The 27,514-nt window shown below is 46.2% G+C and overlaps 1 protein-coding gene across 6 annotated transcripts in view; it reads left to right on the top strand.

The window, feature by feature from the left end:
- naaladl2 (N-acetylated alpha-linked acidic dipeptidase like 2) overlaps positions 1–27,514 on the top strand; it is a 902,781-nt gene that overhangs the window by 740,295 nt on the left and 134,972 nt on the right. For all 6 annotated transcript variants that reach the window (XM_078208119.1, XM_078208130.1, XM_078208111.1 and 3 more), the window contains one exon: positions 6,845–6,991. In XM_078208119.1, the coding sequence (XP_078064245.1) occupies positions 6,845–6,991 (147 nt within the window). The remainder of the gene's footprint in view (positions 1–6,844; positions 6,992–27,514) is intronic.

Here is a 27,514-nt window from a genome sequence, read left to right as displayed (position 1 = left end):
ACCTGATGAAGGGGCAGCGCTCCGAAAGCTAGTGGCTTTTGCTACCAAATAAACCTGTTGGACTTTAACCTGGTGTTGTGAGACTTCTTACTGTGTTTACCCCATTCCAACGCCGGCATCTGCACATCGTGCAAATTAAAACCATGTTCGTGGCAACTATTCTACTATAAAGATCAGTGCTCCAAATGGAGATCAGACAAATAACCTTAAATGTTGTGAAAGTAACCTCTCTGCACGGGTACTGTGAACAAAGCCTTTAATACAATGAGACAAGAAAACAGCTGTGAGGTTTCAGTACTTATTGGCATATTTCCCTGTCAAATCTTCAGCCCCTCCTTTACCGATGTGTTCTCACCTTGTTTGCGTTGGCAAGATCAAGGCAGCTCACATCCACAGTTAATTCCAGACGCATGTTAATATTGTTTTAATTGAGCAATTAACACATAGAAATTAACAGCCTACCTCGCCTGAGGGAGTTGCTCTCATGAAGCTGGACAAGCTGCAGTAAAATGCCAAAGTCATGCTACCAAACCCACACACTCCTGCAAGTTAAAATTATGCCAATTGTCTCCATCTTTTTCAAATCTACTTCAGTTTGCAGCAATGAACCAGTCAAGCGGTCACTCTGCATGAATATGTTGCGTTCACATTAGGCCTTAAAATTCCTGATATACATTGTGTATTCTTCTATCCAATTGCTGTTCCTCAAGGGAATGGCCAAGTAGACGTTTTGTGCAGCAAGGTTCAACAGTCAATCTGTCATTCAGAGGTGTGTTGTATTTATAGATCAGTGGACCACCGGCAAGGATATTGAATCGCTGCCATTGGATTTGGGATCCAACAACATGTCAGCTGACGGGGAGGTCTGCAAAATGTTGCAGTGAAGGGAAGGCAAGAAAATTGACCTTCCTTAATCAGGGAAAATTTGGCAGATGTAGTTGCACGTTTTTCAGTACAATAATTTAAATGCAGATATAAACAAAATTGTCTTGCCATGTCTCTTACTGATTTGCGTAAACTCTAAAATATTATTGTGGAATAATGAAATGCAGATATATTTGAAATTCTCCCTTCCATTATTTCAACAGATTTTAATGTGTTTAAGGGGATACAAACCCTTGGGATTTCATTACTTAGTGACATTTCACACATGGAAGTCAAGTGTGCTACATGACCCTTCCGAATTACCTCAGGATAAAATTATACTTGGACTTATGTAACAATAAAAATGTGTCAAAGTCTCTTAAACAATGAAATAAAAACTGAAAATGCTGAAAATACTCAGCAGGTCAGGCAGTATCTTTGGTGAAACAAAGTTCAGTCTTAGGTCAATGGCCTTTTGTCAGGGACTTTGGGCCTGATTCTCCCATTACGACCTGCAGCTTTTCTGGCAGGTCCAGCTGGGAGAATCGCATGTCGGCCATTTTGCGGGATTCGCGCATGTGCCGGGAACGTATGCACGTCTCCCAGAGCCGGAAAACAGTCGCAGTTGAGACCGCGCTGGAAACCGGCGGGAAGAGAGGTAAGTCATTTGAATCTTTTTTAAATGTAGTTTAAATATATTTTGCATGTCATTATCGGGCTTGGCACGGAACTTGCCAGCCCCAATAGCATCTCCCACCCCACCAGGAGTACTTAATTCCGGCGGGATTTAGAGTAGCTCCCCGCGTTCAGGGAACTAGCGGGAGACTCCAATAGAATGAAGGGGGGGGCAATCAGGGGCCCCCCAGGGAACCGGGTGGCAGGGGGTGGTGCCCCCTGGGCAAGGGCACCCTGACTGCCCAAGGGGTAAAGGTCCATGCCCAGGGGGCACCTTGGCACCGCCCATCGGACATCAGGCAGTGCCAAGGGGGCAGGGCCCAGGGACGATTGATGGGGGTGGACGGTCCTGCTGCCACTCTGCATTGCGATCAGTCTGGGCTGGAGGAAGGCCAGCGATTGGGGGGGGTGTGGTCTGCCGAGGAGGGGGACGGGCTGGACAACGGGGCGCTCCGGGGCGGGGTAGGGGGTTCAGAGCTGGCCCGGGAATTGTTGTGGGGCTGCAATTGGGCCATGGGGGGGTGCTGGAGGGGCAGCACTGCAGGGGTCTCGGGCTGGTCAGCGATCAGGCTGGCCAGCAAACGGGGAGACTGACAGATCGGGACCACTGCACATGCGCAGAGTTCCAGAACTATCAAACTCTGGCGTGAATAGGTCCCTCCTCCCTGCATTTTCAATGATATTCACGATTGTGACCTCTGCATTGCACAGAGTGGGGAGATTCAGGTCTAAAGCTGCACTGAAAAAACAGTCGTGATCTAGAACAGTTTTCCCACCAATTCAGCACTTTTGGGAGAATCGCCCCCTTTATTTCAGCTTCCAGCATCTGTTATATTTTGATTTCATATTGGTATTTTAAACAATGAATTAGGGAGTTCTCGCCTTGGGAGTCACAATGTTTGGATTGTGTTGGGAAGCATTTGACTCCATATTCATGACAGTGCAAGGGCTGGAGAAGTGCTGTCAGCACTGTAATCAGCCAATAAGCTGGTGCAATACCAGTGACAAATACAATCTATCTACATATTAATTTATTTGGCTTTCCTGATAAACTCCCACTGTAACTCTGTTCCAAATCAGGTGTAACTGCTCAGAAATAGACCAAGATCCATATGGTCCTGATCTGGAATTTCCCACTTGCCTTCTCAGAGACAGAGTGTGTGGAGTTCCTATTTTCCCAGATCATAAATCACTGGCTGCCATAAAATGGAAATTTAAAAGTCCAGCCATTTTGAGAAGCCACGAAGAAGGTAAATGTGTAAGTGGGTGAGTGGTTAAGGTGGTCTTGGGGAGTTAGGCTTGGGTGGGCAGGGGGAGGGGTGTCGGGTGGTTGAGGGAGTCGGGTGGTCAGTGGTATTAGGGGAGTCGGTTGATTGCAGGGGTTGGGTATTCAGGTGGTGGTGGGGGAGATAGGGGAGTCGTCGAGGGTGGGGAGTGTGATCGGGGTTGGGGACGGTAGGGTTGGTTGTAGTCGAGGGCTGGGGAGGATGGTTGGTGCGTGGGGAGAATGGCTGGGGTTGGAGGCTACTGAGGGGGTGTGATGCTAGTTAGGCGGGTTTGGAGGGGGTGAGACTGGCGATGGTGGTTGCGGGTGGGGGAGGGGGGTGTAGTCAGGTGTTCCAGTGGGGATCAGGGCAAGGGGGTTCAGTAGTATATTTACCCTGGAGTTAGAAGTGGTTTTAATCTTTTTAACTTTTCCTGGGTAACCATGCTGCAAATAGAGCCAGAATCATTCAGATCTCTGGTTTAAATCGGAGTACAGTAAGAAGTCTCACAACACCAGGTTAAAGTCCAACAGGTTTATTTGGTAGCAAATACCATAAGCTCTCCACATCATAAATCGGAGTATCAGATGGTTTTGGTGCAGAGTAATAGCTCATCAGAAGTTTAAACTTCCCGGGAAATTCCCATGCAGTCCTTGCATGGAGACTTCCAGCGCATCCCCCCAACACATCTTCTGGTGTACCTCGGGGGTACAACCCTCCAGAAATCAGATGTTCTGGGCCAGGGTTAGCCTGTATCCAAGTAGCAGGGCATTTAAACCCCATGAAGCTCGTTGCTCCAAACACCATCAATCCCCATTGCTGTTCCCTCAGTCAGGAGAACATTTTAACAGAGAGAATGTGAGGAAGCAGATAGTTGAAGTTCGCAAATCTTTGAAGCATTTTTAAGAGCCGGAGAAAAGAACATTGATCTCTTCTATCACATGCACTGAGATTTTGCTTGTGCTCAAGCACCACGACTATTCATTCACTAAATAAAAATAATGCCACTTGGAATAGTTGTAGCTTGTCATTCTTCAAATACATTGAAAAGAAACTGACAAAAAAAAAGCTTTTATTAAAAGTACACCAAATTTGACCCGAGGCAATTGTTAGAAACAAGGTAGAGCAACGAGCGGCTCCTTAACTATAAATATGCCAATAGTCTTTTATGGTCCTCCACTGCAGAATGCACAAGAAGCTCTTTGCAATGAGTCTATTCTTAATGGCTTTCCCCTGGTGCAGTGATTTGTGTGCTGCCACTGGCTGCTTCTGAAAACTGCTCACTGTTCCTCTTCTGCTGGTGCTGCAGAAAAATGTCGATATCTTCCCCACCCTTCACTCGACAAGCTGCTTTTAGAACTAAACCTTTTTTAGCCCGAGCTGAGAAAAGATATTGTGTGGATTGTTTTTTTTAAACAAGGCCTTAATGATCTCTAATTTCTCTTTTGATTTATTATTGTCACATGTATTAGTATGCAGTGAAAAGTATTGTTTCCTGCACGCTATACAGATAAAGCATACTGTTCATAGAGAAGGAAACGAGAGAGTGCAGAATGTAGTGTTACAGTCATAGCTAGGGTGTTGAGAAAGTAGATTCATTCAAGAGTCTGATGGCAGCAGGGAAGAAGTCGGTTGGTACATGTCTTCAGACTTTTGTATCGTTTTCCCACTGGAAGAAAGTGGAAGAGAGAACGTCCAGGGTGCGTGGGGTCTTTAATTATGTTGGCTGCTTCGCCAAGGCAATGGGAAGTGTAGACGGTGTCAATGGGTGGGAAGCCAGTTTGAGTGATGAACTGGGCTTCGTTCATGACCCTTTGTAGTTTCTTGCAGTCTTGGACAGAACAGGAGCCGTGTCAAGCTGTGATACAATCAGAAAGAATACTTTCTATGGTGTTATCTCAGGAGGCTATGGAAATGTGGCATGTCCACTACGACGATCACCAACTTTTACAGATGCACCATAGAAAGCATTCTTTCTGGTTGAATCACAGCTTGGTATGTCCCCTGTTCTGTCCAAGACCGCAAGAGACTACAAAGGATCATGAATGAAGCCCAGTCCATCACACAAACCAGCCTCCCACCCATAAATACTGTCTACACTTCCCACTGCCTCGGAAAGGCAGCCAGCATAACCAAAGACCCCACGCACCCCGGACATACTCTCTTCCACCTTTTTTCCACCTTGGGAAAAAGTTACAAAAGTCTGAAGTCATGAACCAGCCGACTCAAGAACTCAGCTTCTTCCCTGCTGCCATCAGACTTTTGAATGGACCTACTTTCTCAACACTCTAGCTATGACTGTAACACTACATTCTGCACCCTCTCCTTTCCCTTTCTTTGTATGGTATGCTTTACCTGCATAGCACGCAAGAAACAATACTTTTCACTGTATACTAAGAATGTGACAATAATAGATCAAATCAAATCAAAATTGTTGAAGTTTCGCTCTTTATACACTGCTCTCATCACTGAAGTCTTCCTATTTATACCCTGTTCTCCTTGAAGTCTCGCACTGAATGTTGAAGTGTCAAATGGACTATGTTATTATCTGAGGAATTGTTAATGGAATCATCAATGAGCAGCCACACTCCTGATTTTTTCACTAAGAAAAAGTTATTCATGAAACAGCTGAAGGTGGCAAGAGTGAGAAATCTTCCCTAAAATACTTTGGCTGCAGTGTCCTGGAGCTCCAATTATTGACCTTTGACAATTGGAATTCCTTCCTTCCTTTTTTCAGGTTTTACTTGAACCACTGGATGGATTTTCCTTTGGTTCCAGCGTGCTCAGTTTTACTTAGACGACTTGGTGATATGTTCAGTTGGATGCTGCCATAATGTTGAGGACAATTACTTTTTGCCTTCTAGCGGGGGGACGTACGTCTCTGTTACCTGCGGGTGTTGAGTAGATGGAGTATTTTTGTGAACTGGAGAGTGTTGGAGGTGAACGTGTGGGCATTAGAGGATCCACTGAGATAGCGTTTGGATGGAGTATGTATAAATTTAAATTTGCTGACTGCAGCCTTGACTTTGTTTAATAAGACTGGATGGCATGGACAAGTTGGGCCGAAGGCTCTGTTTCTGTGCTGTAAACCTCTATGACTGGATTCACATGTCCCTTCTGTTAGTTGGAATTCTTACCAGAAAAAAAAGAATTTTTTTTTTCCCCCTATGTTTTCGTGGACATTTTCTCTCCATTGTTACTGAAACAAGTTGGGTAGACCAGCGGCTTAATCCTGTGTCTCATGCACTTGTGAGGTTAACTTTTGAGAACTTTTGGTGCAGTGTCAGATTTTTTGAAATTGTTGGTCAACTTTTGTCAAATAATGTGTGATGTGCACATCATGAAAGCCATGAACTGTTGTAAAATGGAAGAAAGGTCTGTACCCATGGTTCTCATGGCTTTGTTTACCAGCTTACACATGTTCATTTCTCTATTAAGCTGAGATTTAGATATAAGTGCTTATATATAAGTGCTCCATCATCAGAGAATTCTAATTGATCCAAATACTTGAAACGTTAAATGTAAAGAACTTTGAGCTCTATACACTTCCATATGTATGTGTTTAGTGGGCTGCTCAGAAGCCTTGTCTATGAAAAAGACCTTTATTGTCAAAGATCTCTCAGCGTGAAATGGCTTCTGAGAAATGAAACAATGACTACTTTGTGCCTTGTCTTTCATATTGTTAAAAGTGTGATATTTGCTGTGGAATTATTGATTGTTCTTATTTTCCTGTTGCTATGGCAAAACCTCAGACTTAAAGATCTATCAGCATAGACAGCAGTTCCTTCAAGTTCCAAACCTCTTGTGAGATATAGATATACAAATGAAGCAGTCAGTCACTTCTTAGAAGAACATGCTTAGTGCCCTTGAAATATCTGTCATCCAGGAATTTAGAACAGTTGGATCTCTGTGAATTATTCATATCAAGTTTGGCATTGCTCACATTGATTTAGTTCAATTTCTGCTTATGTTTACAGGTTGCCAGAATGTAGCATTCAAATCCAACACATTTCGCTTCTGCTTTTTTCATTGTTTTGCAGAGATTTTCGTTAAACTGTACAAGTCAAGAAAATTGTTCAGGACGAAAGGTCAATTCAGTGCAGGTGGAAGGAAACAGCGATTTCTTCATAAATCATCTCGGAGTGCCGACTGTTCAATTTGCATATCAGGAGACCCAAACGTCAATGGTAATTATTCCTTTTGTGGTTTGACTTGTGCTGCTTGTCTCATTGGATCCCACCAGAAGCCCGTTTATGTCACTTCACAATTTTGCTGAATATCCTTCAGATCAATTTATTGTGCAAATGGTCTAAATAGGAAAAAAATATAGTATAATTTATTACCTTCGCCTACTATGTTCACTCCCATACAGTGGGGAAACTGCTGCAGTGAAATGGTGAGTTGTTTTTTCCTGATGTGCATTTTATTTGAATTGATTTGATTTATTATTGTCACATGTATTGGGATACAATGAAAAGTATTGTTTCTTGCAAGCTATACAGACAAAGCATACCATTCATAGAGTACATAGGGGAGAAGGAAAAGAGAGTGTGCAGAATGTAGTGTTACAATCATAGATAGGGTGTAGAGAAAGATCAACTTAATATAAGGAAGGTTCATTCAAAAGTTTGATGGCCTCAGGGAAGAAGCTGTTCTTGAGTTGGTTGATACGTGACCTCAGATATTTGTATCTTTTTCCTAACGGAAGAAGGTGGAAGAGAGTATGTCTGGGGTTCGTGGGGTCCTTGATTATACTGACTGCTTTTTCCAAACAGCGGGAAGTGTAGACAGAGTCAATGATGGGAGGCTGGTTTACGTGGTGGACTGGGCTTCGTTCACAACCCTTTGTAGTTTCTTGCGGTCTTGGTATTAACTTTGTATTTAGTCATAATAAATACATTTCTTGGAAACTAAGAAAGATTTGTTTGTTAGAATGTACACTTACAGTTTAAATTGAGCTCATTAGCAGAATCATATCAATAGCTTTTTAATCCTTAACCCTTCCTTACTTTGTATGAATGGTTTTGCATGCACCAGGATGGAGCTTCCAATCACCTGGATTATCCTACTTTCAGGCTCTGTTTAAATCATAGCATTGAGCTTAATTTGTGTTAGTCTCTTGTACATTGTGGACCAAAACAATTTGCAGAAAGCTTGTGGACCTAATGGTACATATTTGCTTGCCACCAAATGTGTACCATTAGGTCACACACCCGCACACCCAATCCTGATTCCCCAACGCAGGAATACTCAAGTATATTACAGTAGTATTGGTGTCCTGAAGGTGTTTCTGAAGCGGTGAGCGGGCGGTGGTGTACAGCTATAATGTCTACTCATATAATTCACAAGTCCCGGCCATATACTTGAGGTACATGCTGACTGATGTACCATCCCCTTCAATGAAAAGATACAGAGCTGGAGCTATCTGTTTGTATATACACTGGGCTGAAATTAGTTTTTTTCAGTTGCCCAAAATGGCAATAGTGCACCTGAACCTGTTCTTGGAGCCTGTTTGCATTTCACCCAATTTTCTTTTCTAAACACCAATGGAAAAGAGCATCAGGCAGAGTGTGAGATTGGCTGCCAATATAATAACTCCTGCTTTGTGCTACAAATTTAAATCCCTCTGTAATTTATGATATTAGGGTCATAACTTTCCAAGCTCCCCAGCATCGGATTGGAGGGTACCCCAAAAATGTTCTGGCAAATCCCTCAGTACTTCCCAGGTAAGAGTTTGCACCGCAAATGCCCAGCAGCGCAAACTTCCTCTGGACAATTGCCCCACGTTGAGAACCATCCAAAATCATGATTTAAGATGCAAACTTTGGATGGTTCTGACTGAGTTACACCAGTAATTATCCAGAAAAAAATTAGAAGAATTAAAACCTCTTATAACTTCTGGGTAACTATTGTGCAGAACTTCCCCTACTTCCCCCCACCCCCCCAACCACTGACGTCCTCAGGGGAATCCCATAATCCGTTGACTAACGCCCCCCCATCCCCCACTTTCCCAGGATTCCTCCTACTTGCACAACATTCCTCCCCCAGGCATAAGCAACCACCCCTTGAGCCCTGATATGACTCCCCCCTCCACCCGTAAGCCACATCGACTGGGCACTCTCCTTCTCAACCTTCAAGGACTGCCCTCCCCTTCCTCACATCCCCAACCACCATCACCACCAGCACCCCCGGGCCCACTCGACCTGAGGCTTGACACCCCACTCCCCTTCCCACTGAGGCATGACCTACCACCACCAACCTCCGATTCCCCTACCAATCACCAATCCACCCATTCCCCAAATCCTATCCGCTTACCTTCTCCCTTGCCTGTCAATTTCATTAGACTTTAAACTTACCCAGCTTACAGCAGTTAATGCCATTGAAAAGCGGTCGTGGCCTCTTCACTCTGACTCTCCTGCACTTCAACGCTGAGCCCCAAAGACATGCTGTACTGCCCGGGTCTCACCCGATTTGAGTTGGTAGGTCATGCGAGACAGACTGGAAAGAAATTCCACACATTCCTCCAGGCGGTTTCCTCCCACACTCCAAAGATGTGCGGGTTAGGGTTGATTGGCCATACCAAATTGCCCTTTAGTGTCAGGGGGACTGGCAGAATAAGTACATGAGGTTGCAGGGATAGGGCTTGGGTGGGATTATTGTCAGTGCAGGCTCGATGGGTCGAATGGCCTCCCTCTGCACTGTAGGGGCTCTATGATAAGTAATTGGGCATGAAGTGACAATCTGACGACGCTGGTAGCCACTCCGAGGAGATTCAGGGGAGCTGCAGCAAGCTGCTTTTGAAAATTTAAAATTCTGAACAAATATTCTGTATTATTCCTCTCTGAACTATCTGTTGGTAGATAGAAAATAATCTCTGACATTCAGTCGACAATAATTTATAAACCAAATGCATATACGTGAAGTTCAGCAGCACTGTTAATTCATGTGGATACACTGTGGCCGTGCAATGCGAACAGTTTACTGCCGCCATCACATCAAATTCAGTCAAACACCATCTTTCTGAGGTGTTTTCACTGCTGGCATCATCATTTGCGTTTCTATGAAATCTAGAGGGATATACTGGATGTAGTGAAGCAGTAACATCAAATGTGCAGTGTAACTGTGTCATCGAATAAAGACTCAGTTCTTAAATCAATTTTGATATCTCAGGGAAGCCCATATTTTGCCAGACTTAATTAAACCTGAATAAAATATTAACTGTTCCAAGTCTATCCTCCTCCTCAATAAAAGAGGCGAGCCGTATGTTAGACTGTCCGCCGTGATTTTAATAAGTTCAGATTTATTTGCTGTGCATTAATTTTGTCAAATTCCAGACTATATTTAATGTCAATCTGTCAACAGTGACAACTTGCATTTATATTGCAGCTTTATAGTCAAACATCCCAAAGTGCTTCGCGGTTGCTATTACCAAACAAAATTTGATACCAATTGTCAGGATATGTGACCAAAACCTTGACCAAAGAGGAAAGAGAGATGCTGAGGCAAAGTGATTTTATGGAGGGAATTCCTGAGTTTCAGGCCGAGGTCGCTGAAGTCACAGTCAATGGTGGAGGGATTAAAATAGTGCATGCCTAAAAGGTCAGAATTTGAGGGACACGTATCTCAAGAGGGTTTTAAGATTTGAGGAAATAGTGCCAGAAGACAGGACCCGAGTGATGCGCTATCAATAAGGCGAAAGACTACCGGTGTGCCAATACAAGTGTAGGCTTTTATTCACAACAGAATCAGGAGCAGATCCCAACAAATAACCGACCTGGACTGAACAAGGGGGAGGAGACAGCCACCTTTATACTAGGTGCCGAGGGGAGGAACCAAACCGGAAGGGGATGTGTCCAGGTATGACAAACACACACAACGGTGGTCCATATAGGACAAAGGCACAACTGAGGTCCACCACATTCACCCCTTCCTTTAAAAAAAACAACACGGGTGAAGCGGAAACAATATTACAACTCCAGACGAACCGGTGTCCTCCCGCCCATCAGGGTATGCTACATAAGCGCATTGAGGATTAGCGTGGAACAATTGGACCTCCTCGACCAAGGGATCTGCCTTATGGGTCCGGACATGCTTCCGAAGCAGGACGGGCCCCGGGGACATCAGCCAATCCGGGAGCGAAGTACCCGAGGAGGACTTCCTGGGAAACGAAAACATCCGCTTGTGAGGGGTCATATTGGTCGCTGTGCACAAGAGTGACCTAATGGAATGGAATGCGATCGTCATAGTGCAGGTCGCAGAGTCGTCCGAGCAGGGAGCGATGTCGGCCCAGGCTCCGTACAGTGAGCGTCGAGAGAAGGCGCCAGGTGGTGTGAAGCGGACCGATCCGTCGTCCCGTCCAGTCGTCGGGGTACTGCGTGGAGACGGCTCCGGCGACTCAAGCGAGCTGTACATAGGGGCGAGAGGAGTGAGCAGTGGCCCTGGTGGCATATGGGGAACAGTGGGAACCGGAGCTAGGGGGTGGGGGGCCGCAACAGGCTCTGGGCGCACTACATTGGGTACAGGGACTGAGGGAGGAAGAGGCGTAGCAATCTCCGAGTGGACAACACCAGGGACCGTGGGGCGGAAGGACGTGGTGACCTCCGGGGCACCCGCGGGTGCCAAGTCACGGACAGAAACCGTGTCCTCCCGCCCATCAGGGTATGCTACATAAGCGCATTGAGGATTAGCGTGGAGCAATTGGACCTCCTCGACCAAGGGATCTGCCTTATGGGTCCGGACATGCTTCCGAAGCAGGACGGGCCCCGGGGACATCAGCCAATCCGGGAGCAAAGTACCTGAGGAGGACTTCCTGGGAAACGAAAACATCCGCTTGTGAGGGGTCATATTGGTCGCTGTGCACAAGAGTGACCTAATGGAATGGAATGCGTCCGGAAGGACGTCTTGCCAACGGCTGACTGGAAGGCCCCTAGACCGTAGCGCTAATAGAACGGCCTTCCAGACGGTTGCGTTCTCCCACTCTACTTGACCATTTCCCCTGGGGTTATAGCTAGTGGTGTGGCCTGGAGGCAACGCCTTTGGCAAGTAGGTACTGCCTCAGCTCGTCACTCATGAAAGAGGACCCACAATCGCTATGAACATAGGCTGGGAAGCCGAACAGGGTGAAGAGCGTGGTCAGGGTCCGAATCACTGTAGCCGTGGTCATGTCCGAGCAGGGGAAGGCAAAAGGGAAACATGAGTATTCATCAATGATATTCAGGAAATAAACATTGCGGTTAGAGGAGGGGAGGGGGCCTTTAAAGTCAATGCTAAGGCGCTCAAACGCGTGAGTGGCCTTTACAAGGTGCGCCCTACCTGGCCGGTAGAACTGCGGTTTGCACTCAGCGCAGACCCTGCATTGCCTGGTAATCGTCCGAACTTCCTCGAGGGAATAGGGCAGGTTACGGGACTTGACAAAGTGGAAAAATCTGGTGACACCCGGATGACAGAGGTCGTTATGGAGGGACTGTAGCTGGTCTAGTTGGGCGCTGGCACATGATCCACGGGACAGGGCATCTGGGGGCTCATTGAGCTTCCCGGGCCGGTACATGATGTCATATCTGTAGGTGGAGAGCTCAATCCTCCACCGCAAGATCTTGTCATTCTTAATCTTGCCCTTTTGCCTGGTGTTAAACAGGAAGGCAACTGACCGCTGGTCCGTAATTAATGCCCGCAAGATAATGGCGCCAGTGCCGGACGGCTTCCACGATGGCCTGGGCCTCCTTCTCGACCGAGGAGTGTCGAATCTCAGGGCCTTGTAAGGTCTGGGAAAAGAAGGCCACCGGACGGCCCCTCTGGTTAAGGGTGGCGGCTAGAGCAAAGTCAGACGCATCACTTACCACTTGGAATGGGATGGATTCGTCCACAGCATGCATCGCGGCCTTCGCGATATCCGCTTTGATGTCGTCGAAGGCCCGACGGGCCTCCTCCGCCAGGGGAAAAGAGGTCGATTTTAGGAGCGGACGGGCTTTATCCGCGTAACGGGGAACCCACTGGGCATAGTAGGAGAAGAAGCCCAGGCATCTCCTCAGTGCTTTGAGGGTAGTAGGGAGGGGAAGCTGCATAAGGGGACACATACGGGCTGGGTCGGGGCCAAGGACACCATTTTCTATCACGTACCCAAGGATGGCGAGGCGGCGTGTCCGGAAAACACACTTTGCCTCATTATATGTGAGGTTCAGGAGAGTGGCCGTACGAAGGAATTTTTGTAGGCTGGCATCATGATCCTGCAGGTCATGGCCGCAGATGGTGACGTTATCCAGATACGGGAAAGTAGCCCGTGTTGGTCTACCATTTGATCCATGGCCCGCTGGAAGACTGAGACCCCATTGGTGACACCAAAGGGGACTCTGAGGAACTGGTAGAGGCGGCCACCCGCCTCAAAGGCAGTATATGGGCGATCCTCCGAGCGGATAGGGAGCTGGTGGTAAGCCGAATTCAAATCGATCGTAGAGAAAACCCTACAGTGCGCGATGCGGTTGACTATGTCCGCGATACGGGAAAGGGGATACGCATCTAGTTGGGTATACCTGTTTATGGTCTGGCTGTAGTCAATCACCATGCAGTGTTTCTCCCCCGATTTAACGACGACCACTTGCGCCCTCCAGGGGCTGGTGCTGGCCTGGATAATCCCTTCCTGGAGCAAACGTTGTACCTCGGACCGAATGAAGGCTCGGTCATCCGCACTATAGCGCCTACTCTTGGTGGCTATAGGCCTACAATCTGGGGTGAGGTTATCAAATAAGGCGGGGGGGGTGATCTTGAGGGTCGAGAGACTGCAGGTGGTGCGCGAGGGGCGCTGCAGTGACGGCGCCTTGCAGACGGAGAGCAGGGGATAAGGGCCATCATACTGCAGGGTGACGCTCCTATGATAGCTGAGGAAATCTAACCCCAGCAGTACAGCTGCGCAGAGTCGCGGCAGCACGAGGAGCCGAAAACGCTCGTAGACTGTGCCCTGTACCGTCAGCGTCACCAAACAGCACCCAAGGACCTCCACCGAGTGGGAATTCGAGGCCATGGAGATGGTCTGGCTCCAGGGTTGCACGGGAAGGGCATATTGACGCACTGTGCGAGGGTGTATAAAACTTTCTGTGCTCCCACAGTTGAACAGGCAGTTTTCTGCATGACCATTTACCTTGATCTCCATTATTGACTTGGAGAGTTGATGAGGCTGCGACTGGTCCAGGCAAATTGATGCCACCGTCGAATTCAAGAAGAATCCGTCTTCGTCCCCGTCTGATGACGTCACGGATAAAGCTTCCTGCTCAGCGCGTCTTGATGCCAGTCTCAAAGATGGCGATTCCCGCGCTTCCGGTGACCGCATCAAAGATGGTGATTCCCGCACTTCCGGTGACCGCATTAAAGATGGCGATTCGCGCGCAGCCGCCGCCTGCCTTAAAGATGGCTGCGCCCGCGGAACACACGTGGTGCCACGAGGCTTCGGAAGCGGCTTTGCCCGGCAGACTTTAGCGAAGTGGCCTAGCTTACCGCATCCGGAGCAAATCGCGTCCTTCGCCGGGCAGCAACGCCGAGGGTGCTTGGGTAGGCCGCAAAAGTAACATTTGGGCCCCGCCGGAACAGCTGTCGCGGTGGAGCCGTCGATAGAACGGGATGCAGGGTAAGACCTGAGATTGTGAGAGGCCGCTTCTAGCGTTTCAGCCATCGTAGCTGTTCTTCTGAGATCTCGGTCATCTTGTTCCAGCAGGCGCTGCCGGATGTATGTAGACTCAATGCCCGCAACATAGGCGTCGCGGATCAGGTCCTCCGCGTTCTGAGCTGCTGTAACAGCCTTACAGTCACAAGCTCGAGCTAGGACCCGCAGAGTGCGCAGAAATTGGGCGCACGATTCTCCTGGCTGCTGCTTGCGGGTAGTTAGGAGATGTCTGGCGTAAACCACGTTAGGGCTCTTTCGGAACTGCCCTTTTAGGAGTTCGATAGCGTCCGCGTATGTAGCAGCGTCCCGGAAGATTCCATAGACAGCTTCGCTTACCCGGGCGCGGAGCACGTGGAGTTTAGCGTCGTCGGTGTCGATGGCCGTAGCGGTGTCGACGAATGCTTCGAAGCAGTCCAGCCAATGATCGAATTTATCAGAGGCTCCAACCTCTTGAGGGTCTAATGCTAACTTGTCGGGTTTTAGAAACTGCTCCATGCTGGTCAACTGTTGTGAATAAAATTGATGCACTATCAATAAGGTGAAAGACTACCAGTGTGCCAATACAAGTGTAGGCTTTTATTCACAACAGAATCAGGAGCAGATCCCAACAAATAACCGACCTGGACTGAACAAGGGGGAGGAGACAGCCACCTTTATACTAGGTGCCGAGGGGAGGAACCAAACTGGAAGGGGATGTAGAACATAGAACATAGAACAGTACAGCACAGAACAGGCCCTTCGGCCCATGATGTTGTGCCGAGCTTTATCTGAAAACCAAGATCAAGCTATCCCACTCCCTATCATCCTGGTGTGCTCCATGTGCCTATCCAATAACCGCTTAAGTGTTCCTAAAGTGTGTCCAGATATGACAAACACACACAACGGTGGTCCAAATAGGACAAAGGCACAACTGAGGTCCACCACACTGAGGTCATGGTGAGATTCGAAAACAGGGTTGAGAATATTAAAATTGAGGCATACCTGAAGCCAATGTAAGTCAGTGAGCACAAGGGCATTGGATGATTGAAGACTTGATGCAACTTAGGGTAAGGGCAGTAGAGTTTTGGATGACCTCAAGTTTACGGAGAGAGTAATGTGGGAGACTGGCCAGGAGAGCATCAGAGTGGTTGAGGCTGGAAGTAACAAAGGCATGTATGAGGTTTTAGCAGCAGGTAAGCTTAGATGGGCAAAGATGGGTGATGTAACAGAGGTGGAAATAGACAACCTTGGTAGTAGATAGGATGTGGGGTCAGCAGCTCATCTGATTATTACAGAAAGTGGGAGATTCTGGTTTAAGCTCCAGCGACATTTCTTTTATCTGTGTGTTGAAACAACTCATATCAATTTCAAGTGTAAAGACCTGAAATTCAAACCTTATCTGGCCAGCATTTAGGAGGTGGATATGAACTGAGTTCCATAACTTTATCAATCATTAAAAGATGATATCAGCACATGGCACAGTCCATTAGCAACTGAGAGAGGCCAACTATTTACAACTGCAGACATGAAAGTCCATTTAACGGGACTATAGTCTAAAATGGAGCACATGCAGCAAGCTCAGTTGGAGTATTTCTTGTAAGTTCACAGACTGTTATAAAGGAGGCCTGATGGCACAGTGATAGTGCCCCTGTGGCTGGACCAGAAACTCCAGGTTCATGTCTAACATCAGGGCTTGTTGGCCATGGAAGGAGCATTCATAACGTGGTTCAGTGGGGCTAATAATCAGCTCAGGAATCCCTCCACCATTTGTCCCACTGTTCCCCAAAGGAGTAAAAACAGTGTGGGTGTGAAGATATGCTCAAAGAAAACCAGACTGTTATTACAGAAGCCTTGATTTCCAAAATCCAGTGAGCGAGCCTATTTTCAACATGCCAGAGATGTTTCACTGTCTGCTTTACCGAACGTGCTGGGAAAGGAGAAGCATGATAAGAATCAGCATCTATAATCCTGCTGGCCCTCGGTGTGCTGCCCCAGACCAGTCTTCTACAAATAACAGATGTAGTGAACAGTGTGCAGGACAGACAACCTGACCACAGTAATGGACATGATGACACGAACTGCTGGGCCATTATGTGGCCAAGCATAATCATAGAATATTTCCAGCACAGAGGGAGGCCATTTGCCCTGTCAAGTTTACGGTGTCTTTCTGTAAAAGTAACTGAATCAGTCCAACAACCCTGCCCTTTTCCCATAAGTCCACTATTTGTTTTCCTCGGGTGCTTATTAAAGCACTCTTAAAAGCCATGACTCAGACAGTGTATTCCACATCCTAACCACTCACTGCGTAAAACAAAATACTTTCATATATTGCCTTTGGTTCTTTTTCCACTCACCTTAAATCTGTGTTCTCTGGTTCTCGATTCCCTTCCAAAGGGAAAGGTTGCTTTTTATCTGATCTGTCCCAACTCCTTATGATTTTGAACACCGCTATCGAAGCTACTCTCAAACTTCTCTGAGGAGAAAAGTTTCGGTGTCTCCTACCTATCCTGTAACTGAAGTCCCTCATCCCTGGAACTATTTTCATAAATCCTTTTTGCACCTGCTCTAAAGCCATCACATCCTCCCTAAAGTGCAGTATCAAGAACTGGACACAGTACTCTGTGAGACCAAGTCCATATTTTGTAAAGATTCATCATAACTCCCCTGCTATTTATATTCGATGCCACTCTGGGCACCGAAGCAGAGTGATTGGCATTGCTGCCTCACAGCACCAGGGACCCAGGTTCAATTCCCGGCTTGGGTCACAGTCTGTGTGGAGTTTGCACGTTCTCCCCGTGTCTGCGTGGGTTTCCTCCGGGTGCTCCGGTTTCCTCCCACAGTCTGAAAGACATGCTGGTTAGGTGCATTGACCCGAACAGGCGCCGGAGTGTGGCGACAAGGGGAATTTCACAGTAGCTTCATTGCAGTGTTAATGTGAGCCTTACTTGTGACTAATAAATGAACTTTACTTTCTTACCACCCTCGCAATGTCCTCTTGAAATCAATCATTGTCCTGCTTATAGTTCACAATACTTTCAAGTTTTCCGACATGGCAAATTTTGCCCTGCACACAAGTCCAAATAAGCCATATATCAAGGAAAGTACAAGTCCTGGGTAACCCCACTATAAAGCTTCCTCCAGCCTGTGAAACAGTCACCCACCACTCGTCTGTCCTCTGTCATTCTGCCAACATTGTATCCGTGCAGTTTTAGCCCCGGTTTATTTTGTGGGCTGCAAATTTTGTTGTCAAGTCTGTTATGTGGCATTTTATCAAACACCTTTTGGAAGTTCAAGAGCACTAGATCAGCTAAATTATCCTCATCAATCCCTTTCCCATTGCCTCATCAAAAAAACTCAATCAGCTTAATTAAACACAATTTGCCCTTAACAAATCGGTGTTGGCTTTCCTTAATTAATCAATATTTGTCCAAGTAGTTGCTCATTTTGGTCCAAATTATTGTCTCAAAAAGCTTTCCCACCATCAGGATTAAACTGACGGCCCCTATTTGCTGGGTTTATCCTTGCAACTTGTTTTGTACAAAGGTGTAACATTTGAAATTCTCCTCTGGCACCTGTCCAGGAGGATATGAAGATAGTGGCAAGTCCTCACATCCCTTAGCATTCTAGGATGTATCCCATCCAGTCGCGCTGGTGACTTAAAAAACTTTAACCCAGCCAACGTCTCTAATATTTCCTCCTTATCAGTTTTTAGCCCATCCAGTACCTCGAACATCTCTTCCACAACAATGTTGTTAGCACCTTCTTCCTTGTGTCATGTTCCAGTATACTAATGGACTTTCAGTCAATACTTTATATATTTAAAAACCCACAAAGGCTACAAAAAGATGGCTGTCCAAGGATCACCTGTCTTCTCTTGTGGTTTGAAAGACTCCCCAGTCTCAAGAGGGAACAGGAAGAACTTTCCAGTCTTCTGTTGACTCAGTGCTTTTTCCTGTAACTAATTAAAAAGGGCCATTTCAAATTGAATAGGCCATTCAGATACAAAGATACTAGCTGTTTCAAACTTTCAAAGTTGTGAAAGTCATCACAGAGGATGTGCAATCGACCTAGTCAGGAGTCTTATTTGGTTAACAACTTTGGACTTGTAACGGGTCATATGGTAAGACATCCCAGTTTGTTGCCTGCTTTTAAAACAGTAATAAGCTGTTCTGAAGACAGATTAATCCACCAGATAGTTATCAAACCTTCTCTAGGTCAACTAGGCAATGAACAGTCATGCCTTGAAAGTAGGAGAAGGAATATCCTCTACTTGACAAGACCTTCACTTCAACCAAAGTATCAACTCACACACACCTCTGACAAAAGAGATTGAGTAAGAAGTTTAACAACACCAGGTTAAAGTCCAACAGGTTTATTTGGTTTTGCTACCAAATAAACCTGTTGGACTTTAACCTGGTGTTGTTAAACTTCTTACTGTGTTTACCCCAGTCCAACGCCGGCATCTCCACATCAAAAGAGATTGAAACAATCATAAATTGTAATTGTATTGTTTAATAAAGTTTTAAAGCTTATTTATTGATGTCAGAAGTAGGCTTTCATTAACACTGCAATAAAATTACTGTTAAAATCCCCTAGCCACCACACTCCAGCGCCTGTTCGGGTACATTGAGGGAGAATTTAGCATGACCAATGCACCTAACCAGCACGTCTTTCAGACTGTGGGAGGAAACCGGAACACCCAAAGGAAACCCACACAGATACAGGGGGAAAGTGCAGACTATGCGCAGACAGTGACCCAAGCCGGGAATTGAGTTTAAAGTTTATTTATTGCTGTCACAAGTAAGGCTTACATTAACACTGCAATGAAGTTACTGTGAAATTCCCCTAGTCGCCACACACCGGCGCCTGTTCGGGTCAATGCACCTAACCAGCACGTCTTTTGGACTGTGGGAGGAAACTGGAGCACCCGGAGGAAACCCACGCAAACACGGGGAGAATGTGCAAACTCCACACAGACAGTGACCCAAGCTGAGAATCGAATCCGGGTCCTTGGCGCTGTGAGGCAGCAGTGCTAACCACTGTGTCACCGTGCCGCCCGCCCCTCATCCGTATCTAAATTTTTTGTGAGTGATAGTGTGGATGAGTTCAAGTGAGGGGTTATGTTTTTAAAACTCCAGGGCAAGTGTGTTGACAATAAAAACCACCCTTATTTTTAAATTCACAAAAACTTGCTGCTGGAATTACTTAGATGTGGACAATCACTCGGTAAGAAAACACACACCCCTCACATATCAAATGCACTGATCATGGGCAGTAAGAAACACACAAATTTTGCTTGTAACACCTGGTAAGAACAGATTTATAATACTCATTTTGTACTTCTGCCACTTCTTCTGACTCATAATCAGAAGAGCCATCCTTGCAGTTTTCTTCATTAAATAATTCTGTTGCTGACATAAATGATGGCATCATTACTGCTGCTTGGGAAGTAGGCATTCATTCATTTGGTCCTGTTTTTATGTTATTGTTGAGTAGTGGTTTTGCTGTACCAGCTGGCTAGCCCATCCTACATCTGAGAAATAAAGAGTTGAAAGTAAAAATTAAGATTTTAAACAGAAGATAAATAAAAGATTTGAATGAAGTAATAAGCCTATGGACAAATGGATTGAATATCCAACAGAGTTCATTCAACATTTCACTCGATTGTCGTCTTCTGCATAATTATTTTAATTAACCATTTAATTAGCAATTATGAAACACACTTATTTTAATTCACACAAAATGATTATACCCAAAATCATTATTTGACAAAACAAATTTCTGTTCACAATGATTTCACTTTCATTTGCTTCAATTGTTTTACCTGGCTTGACTCTAGTTTAATGAGATTTATAATTTCCTGCTGTATGACTTCTACCAATCGTTCTCTCAGCTTCAGAATCACTATCAAAATCCTTAGCATCAGAATCCAAATCTACAGCCATTTGCTCGATACAGTCAATTGCTGAATATTTCATCAGTGTCAAAGGCAACATCTGTAGTATCACTCGCTACATTTTCAGTGTCATTGTCTGCATTTTCGGTCTTTGTTGAAACATTAAATATTTCATGATAGACCACATTAGACGCTCTTCCTTCTTGAGCCAAAGTGAAGTGATTTCGTGGCGATCCCATTTAGCCATTATGTTTTCTGATGTTTTTCAAGAAGGCTTGTTGTTCCCATGAAAATAATATTCAGTGGGTTAGGTGACTTACTTAAGGGTGACAATCGTACTTTACCATTTGTGCAGCACATTCAAGGTGGCTCCTCTTCCCACGTTTTTGCATCAGAACATTCATATATCACTGATCTATTGCCAATATCGTATCCTGGGTATGACTCATAATTAGGATGTGGATCGTAGATGAAAGCTTCCTTTGAGAGTGTTGATCGCTTACTTGTGGCACTGGTTCTTCTTAAATTCTGTCACTTTCTGCCAACTTCTTGCTCCAGCCTCTACGTCTGCCCTTTCTCTAAATGTTGCCTGTCAACCTTTTGCCTTTTTGCCCTAGTGTCCTCATCTTCCCTGGCTGTGTATGTCGCCTGTTACTTTCCCTTACAAGTAATCATGTGTAGTGTCTCAGAAAATAACTTGCATGAAACAAAATATGAAAAAAAAATACAATGACTAGCAAATGAAAGTTGGGGAGTTATAATTTAATATGTTGCATTTATTCTTGAAAAGTTGGTTAAAGCATATCTGGATTATAGCGTTAGGAGGCCAAGGGCCCTCAGGTGGGGGTGGTTAGATGTTCCCTCTCCTATAGCATTCCCCTTGGTCCAAGATATTATTAATACGCCATGTTTGGTTGAGATTTGTCCAAGGACCTCTGAGGAGTTTGCCAATAAATGGATCGATATATTTAGCTTATATAGATAATCAATTCTAACTGTTAAAGTACAATTTTAATTTAAAACAAATATTTCTACTCACCCTGGTGTCAGTCTTTGTTCCATTTCTATTCTATTTCAGTTTCGTAACTTTACTTTCTCCACCTATTTTAATGAATTATTTCCTTTCCATCCCATTACTCTTTCCAATGTTTTTCCTGCTTTCTTGAGAGTTTTACCTTCCAATTTGAAAGTGAGAGGATATTTTGAAAACCAGACTTTTATTGGTTAATTGTCCAGTCAATCTGACTCGGTCAGTATGCGATGGGGCGGAATTTTGAGCCTGTGTTCACCGTCAGCACAAAGTGCAACACAGCCCAAAATCTCAGGAGAATAAGGAAATGAGATTTTTGCCAGCGAGACCCCAAAAATCAGGTGAGCCTCGCCAGTCACAGGAGGATGATTTTAGAATTCAAATTTAACCATTTCACCATGGTGAGATTTGAACCTGGAATTCCAGAGTGTTGCTCTAGATTTTTTGGCTTGCCAGTTCATTGACCTATAACACTTGGCCACAGGAGGGACTCCATTTTTCAGCTCATGCATGCCTGCCACAAGACCATTTTTTAACATCTACCATGGTGGCATTTGAGCCAGGGACCCTAGAGCATTGCTGTAGGTTTGTGGATTCCTAGTTCTGTGACCTCGACCACCAGGCCACAGGAGGAGCAAAGCCACTCCCCTGATAACATCCCTGACCCTTCCTTGAAAGGTCAGTTATGCCCATTAAGTCAATATTGTAATGCATGATTGTGCCACTAATTGGCACCCACTAGTTAACCCTTAGGGAGCTGAGTTCCCAGGCATTGAACACCATGCTTGCACTCACTTCTCGATAAGAGAGCGTTGACATCATTTTAGTTCACAATACAAGGGGCAAAGGTTTCAGAGCTCAGCAGGCAACCCTGAAACAAAAAGCGTTGTGGCAGCATTTCAGCCTCCTGGTAAGTCAGCACACAGGTCAGGTCAATGTACCCAAGTGTCCTCAGTCCTCACCCTTGGGGGGGGGGTTCTGCGAGCCACTAAGGTAGATGTCCGCCTGTCACGCAGAGTTAGCAGAGGCTTGTGTGGGGTCATGGACATTGTGTGTGAGAGTAGGAGAGTGAAGCTCATTGGAAAGTGGCTAACATAAGGGAATGTGACTGGAAGGGGGAGTCCCATGTGACTGGAGGGGGGTGGGGTTAGGTCATTGACAGGACTCCCAGTTGCTCACAGATCTGTTTCTTCCCTTTCACTTCTATGAGTGTGAGGATGATGGAGCCAGTGGAGTTGGCTGTGCTTTTGATTGCAGTGGAACAGGAGAGAGGACGTCAATGTGCAGCTGCATGTGGACAGGAGCAGCACCCTGCAGAGGAGGGGATGGCAGGACCTACTGAGTTACCAGGGGCAGGGCCACACATTGAGGTGGTTCGGAGGAGACAGTACCGGGCATGGGTGTACTGGAGACCAACTTAACTCCAGATGACCGAAACCCCATGCTGGAGACAGCTGCATTGTCCTGAGGGACAGTGGACCACCTGTACCAGGTCACCAGGAATTGGCACGACATGGGCTGGTGGGGTCACCCATTGCCTCTGGCCCTGAATGTCACAACTGTTCTAAACTTTTATATCAGCTGCTCATTTCATGGCTGCATGGGTGACCTCTGTGGCATCTCCGGGCCGCACATATCTGTATGAGGGAGGTGACCAATGTGCTATTTGCGAGGGCTCATGACATAAACTTTGACCGGGACCAGGCTAGCCAGGGCACCAGGGCTTCACTTGCAAACCTGGCCTGTCCCGAGTGCAGGGGACATTGACTGCATGCACATGGCTCTGCATTCCCCACGATGGAGCACCCTTCATGAACTGCAAGGGTTTCCGCTCCCTTAATGTGCAGATTGCAACAATGTTAAGTGCGTTATGCAGATCTGTGACCGTTTTCTGGGGAGCTTCCACGACAGTTACGTTCTTGGACACTCTCAGATACCAGCCATCCAGTGCTGGGGCTGCACCATACAGTTGAGGTTCTGTACCATGTGGTCCATGCCCTTGGCCATGGGGTGCATGAGCTGAACCTTGGAGTGGACACCTCCTGCCACGGAGTGTAGTACATCCTGAGCCGAGGTCTCCATTGCAGACGCCACCCTCGCAGTGTTGGTTTGGTTGCCTCGGACTGCTGGCAGCATCTCCTTGGACAGAAGATGATAGGAGGCCTCCAGTCGGCCATAGAGTCCGAGGAGGGAAACTGTCATCCCTTCCTGATGCTCATGGCTCTGCCTTTGTAGCTCCAGCAGATGTGGGACGACTGAACCCAGGGGGACGTCATCGGACTGGGCTCAGCAGAGTCCTGGTCTCCAGGGTCCCTCTGAGTGCCGGATCTCTGGGATGTCCCTGGCTCTACCTGCTGTGCATCATCATCTGTGAGGTGCTCGGGGTGAGTGACCCAGAGGCTGCCTATTAGTTATTCCCACTGAGGTGTGAGTATCTGCGCTGGTGGAGAGTGCGGGTGACAGCTGTGACTCCTCTTCGATGCTCGTCTCTGAGATATTTCCTATGGAGCTGCTCAGGTCCATCATGTCCAGAGGGTGAGAGGATGGGGCGGGCTGGATGACTGATTGACCTGCATGGGAAGTGAGCTGGCACTAATGCAGGGCAGGAGCATGAGGATAGAAGAAACTGACCTGACGTGTGGATGGCGCCATGGCTGGATTTGCTGAGGGTTCTCATTTTTGTCTCTTGCCCCCCCACCCGAGGTGTGTTCCTGCTCATCCCCGGTCTGCTCAAGGGCTCATTCCTCAGCTCAGGCATCACATCAGCTGACTGTGCCCGCTAACGTCAATTGTGCTCGAGCTTAATCTGCAATGAGGCAGATGGGGAGAGTGTCGGCAGAATTCATGCCAGGTCAGATGTTAAGGATACCTGACATGTCTGGTAGGTGAGTGGGAGCGGGGATGTGGAGAAAAGCAATGGCAAGGATAAGGTGCAGGCGCAGAGGGGAGGCTCGTGGCAGGGTGAGTGTTGGGTACCCGTGAGGTGGCTTGGGTGCTGTTAGATCACATGGAAGTGTGATGGATGTATTAATGGGTGTGGGTGGACATCTGTGAAGGGTGAATCACCTTGGTTGCACAAAGAAGGTCATTCATCATCTTCCTATGTTGAATTCACATCCTTTTATGCAGTGACCTGGTGCTCACTTTCGCTGCCACCGCCTCCCTCACGGGGTTGGTGACCTTGCTAGCAGACCGTCTGCCAGTGTAAGGGTAGAGTATTTTGTGCCTCTGCTCCACCCCATCTGAGAATCGTGGGGCTGTCTTCCTGAGGGTGCCTTCTCCCCGATTGGACTTGGAACAAGCATTGGTGAGTGCTGGTGCAATGTTTAAAATGATCGTTCAACCCAGTTGCTGAGACCAAGTGATACTGGGATATCACTGACCGTGCTGGCAGGATTCTCTCCGGCTTTCTCACTGAAACCAATTCTTGAAAAAATATCAGAAAATTCTACCCAATGTACCTACTTGTGTTTAATTCAGTATGTAGGACACACCTTTTCCTAATGGTTACCTTTCCCGACAATCAAAGCAATAATATTGCCTGCAGAGCCAGTTATACCTGCAGGTGGCGCTGTGATAAAAGCTTTCAAAGTCTCAGATGTCACACCTTGCCTGGAATATACTCCAAGTAGAAGTTGCAAGTATTCTGACCTTAAATATCTAAACATTATGACCACAAGCTTCTCCCCCTCAATGTTTGATGGATTTACGTCGCTTCTTCGGTTTTAAAAATTAACCTTCTGCATTAACAGTTTAAGTAGAAAATGGCAATTGTTTTTGGTATGAGGGCCACAAAGGGGATCATTAATAAATCTTCTCATGGGTTTCATGGAATACGAGCTTCCTTATTGAGTGAGCGGAGGCTCGCCCGATGAGAAGTTGTTTCTAAGCCTGTTACTTTACCCAGACCAGAGTTCAAAGAATTATAGAAACCCTACAGTGCTCTCGAACCGACTCTCTGACAGAGCATCTTACCCAGGCCCTACCTTCATAACATCACATATTTACCCCACTAATCCCCCTAACTAAACCAGGGGCAATTTAACATGGCCAATCTACCTAACCAGCACATCTTTGGACGGTGGGAGGAAACCGGAGCACCCAGAGGAAACCCAGGCAGACACGGGGAGAATGTGCAAACACCGCACAGGCAGAGACCCAAGGCTGGAATTGAACCCAGGTCCCTGGTGCTGTGAGGCAGCAATGCTAACCACCATGCCGCCCTGTAGGTCCTCAGGTGAAGACTACCTGACTGTAAGCCGCATGTACGGCCCTTTGCTTTGGTATACGATAAAGGGTGTTGGTGGCTGGAAACTGGCATTTGGCTGAATTGTTACAGTTTTGCTGCTGTCATTTAAAGTTGAGTGCCCCTGGACTCCATCTGTAACCTTCCTTCCTCTCTCCCTCCCCACATGTTGCCCAGTTATGCCCCACCCTCTATCCTTTAACCCTGCTTGACCTGCGCTTGGTCTTGTGTGTAATGCCACACGAGACTGAACATTTTGTACCTGGAAGCACGAGGAAGCGTAGCAGCAACTCAGTAAATAAACTCACCGCAGTCTCTGTGTACTCAACAGCAGCTAGATCAGTAAGCTCGTCATGGAGCTGGATTCTTTTCGTTTTAATGAAAAGATTTTGGGCCAGTTTGAATGTAATGAATACGACATGTGGAGTGTCATTTTGTTCTTGATGGCTTCAATGCTCCTCTGTGTGTGAATTGCAGAATTTAAAAGTACAATATAGCCCTGATTGAAAGGGTACTGGTTTAGCAGTTGCAGCCGTACAACAAACTTCTCCTGGAAGTACTTCAGTGAAGGGTAATCAATATCTGACAGCAATAGCACATAATAGACAGCATTGATATCTCATTCATTAGATTGGCACCGAAAATATGGAAAACTAATCTAGCTGTCCATATCTTTTAGGAAATACCTTTAAAATCACAAAATATTTCAAGAGTTTACAAATCAAAATGAAGGAGAGGGTGCAGAATGAAACACTGCTACAAAATACCACTGTATTCTGACAAGTTGTTATTTTGTGTCGTTGTATACTTTCTAACTCGTAGAATCATTCCCACTGGTGCAATTAGGGTCAGCTAGGATCAGAAGTTTGGTGATGCACAAGCCACTTAGTCCTCACGGAAATTCTGCTATTCTGATTTCCAATTCAAGATCAACACTAAAGTGGATTGCCCTCATCCATTTTGCAAAATGTAAGTATTCAAAAATAGTCAGTAATACATGTAAGTGCATGCAACTTTCTGTAGGTTAAACAAATCCTGCTTTGTGTTCTGCTCACCCACTGGAGTGTGCATAAATGTAAGTCTGTACGTATAAAAGAACTCTAAAATAATTTTTTCACAATTCATCTCAATATCCTCACTTCTGTTTTCTTTAAAAGCAAAGTACTGCAGATGCTGGAATCTGAAACAAAAACAGAAAGTGCTGGAAAACCTCAGCAAGTCTGACAGTATCTATGGAGAAAGAATAGAGCCAACGCTTTGAGTTAGGATGACCCTTCGTCAGAGAGAAATGTCATCCAGACTCAAAACGTTGGGCTCTAATCTCTGAGATTTTCCAGCATTTTCTGTTTTCTTTAGTTGTCTTTTATCTCGGGTGTTATGAGCTGTCCTCCGATCCATGGTCACAAACAGTGCTGGGAGCTTCCTGTTTCAAATCTACAGAGCCTGAAAAGAAACCAGTGTAGAATATTAGTTTAACAAACACCCCTCCAAAGGAATCCCGCCTTTGATCCATACCACAAACTCTGTTCCCTAGCAACTGACTCCATCCACTCTCCCTAGCCAGTTTGAGACTAAACTGGACTGTTTGTGTCACTTTTGACCCTGAACTAAGCTTGCATCTTCAGACCATATCCACGTCTGCCACCTTCTATCTCCTTGATATCGCCAGTCTCCACCATGCATTGGTCCATCTCTTGCTGAAACCCTCATACATGTCCTTGTTTCCTTCCAACCTGGTTGCTCTACTCTACTAGCCAGTCTCTAACTCTCCAACCTCTGTAAACTTGAGCTCACCCAAAACTCTTGCACTGAGATCCATTCACTCAGCATCCCTGTGCTCACTGAACTACACTGTCACCCAGTCTGTCAAACACCTCCATTTTAAAATTCTCATCTTTATTTTCAAATC

This window comes from Mustelus asterias, chromosome 3, assembly GCF_964213995.1.
Source record: "Mustelus asterias chromosome 3, sMusAst1.hap1.1, whole genome shotgun sequence".
Lineage (NCBI taxonomy): Eukaryota > Metazoa > Chordata > Chondrichthyes > Carcharhiniformes > Triakidae > Mustelus > Mustelus asterias.
This window is presented reverse-complemented; position numbering and strand designations above follow the sequence as displayed.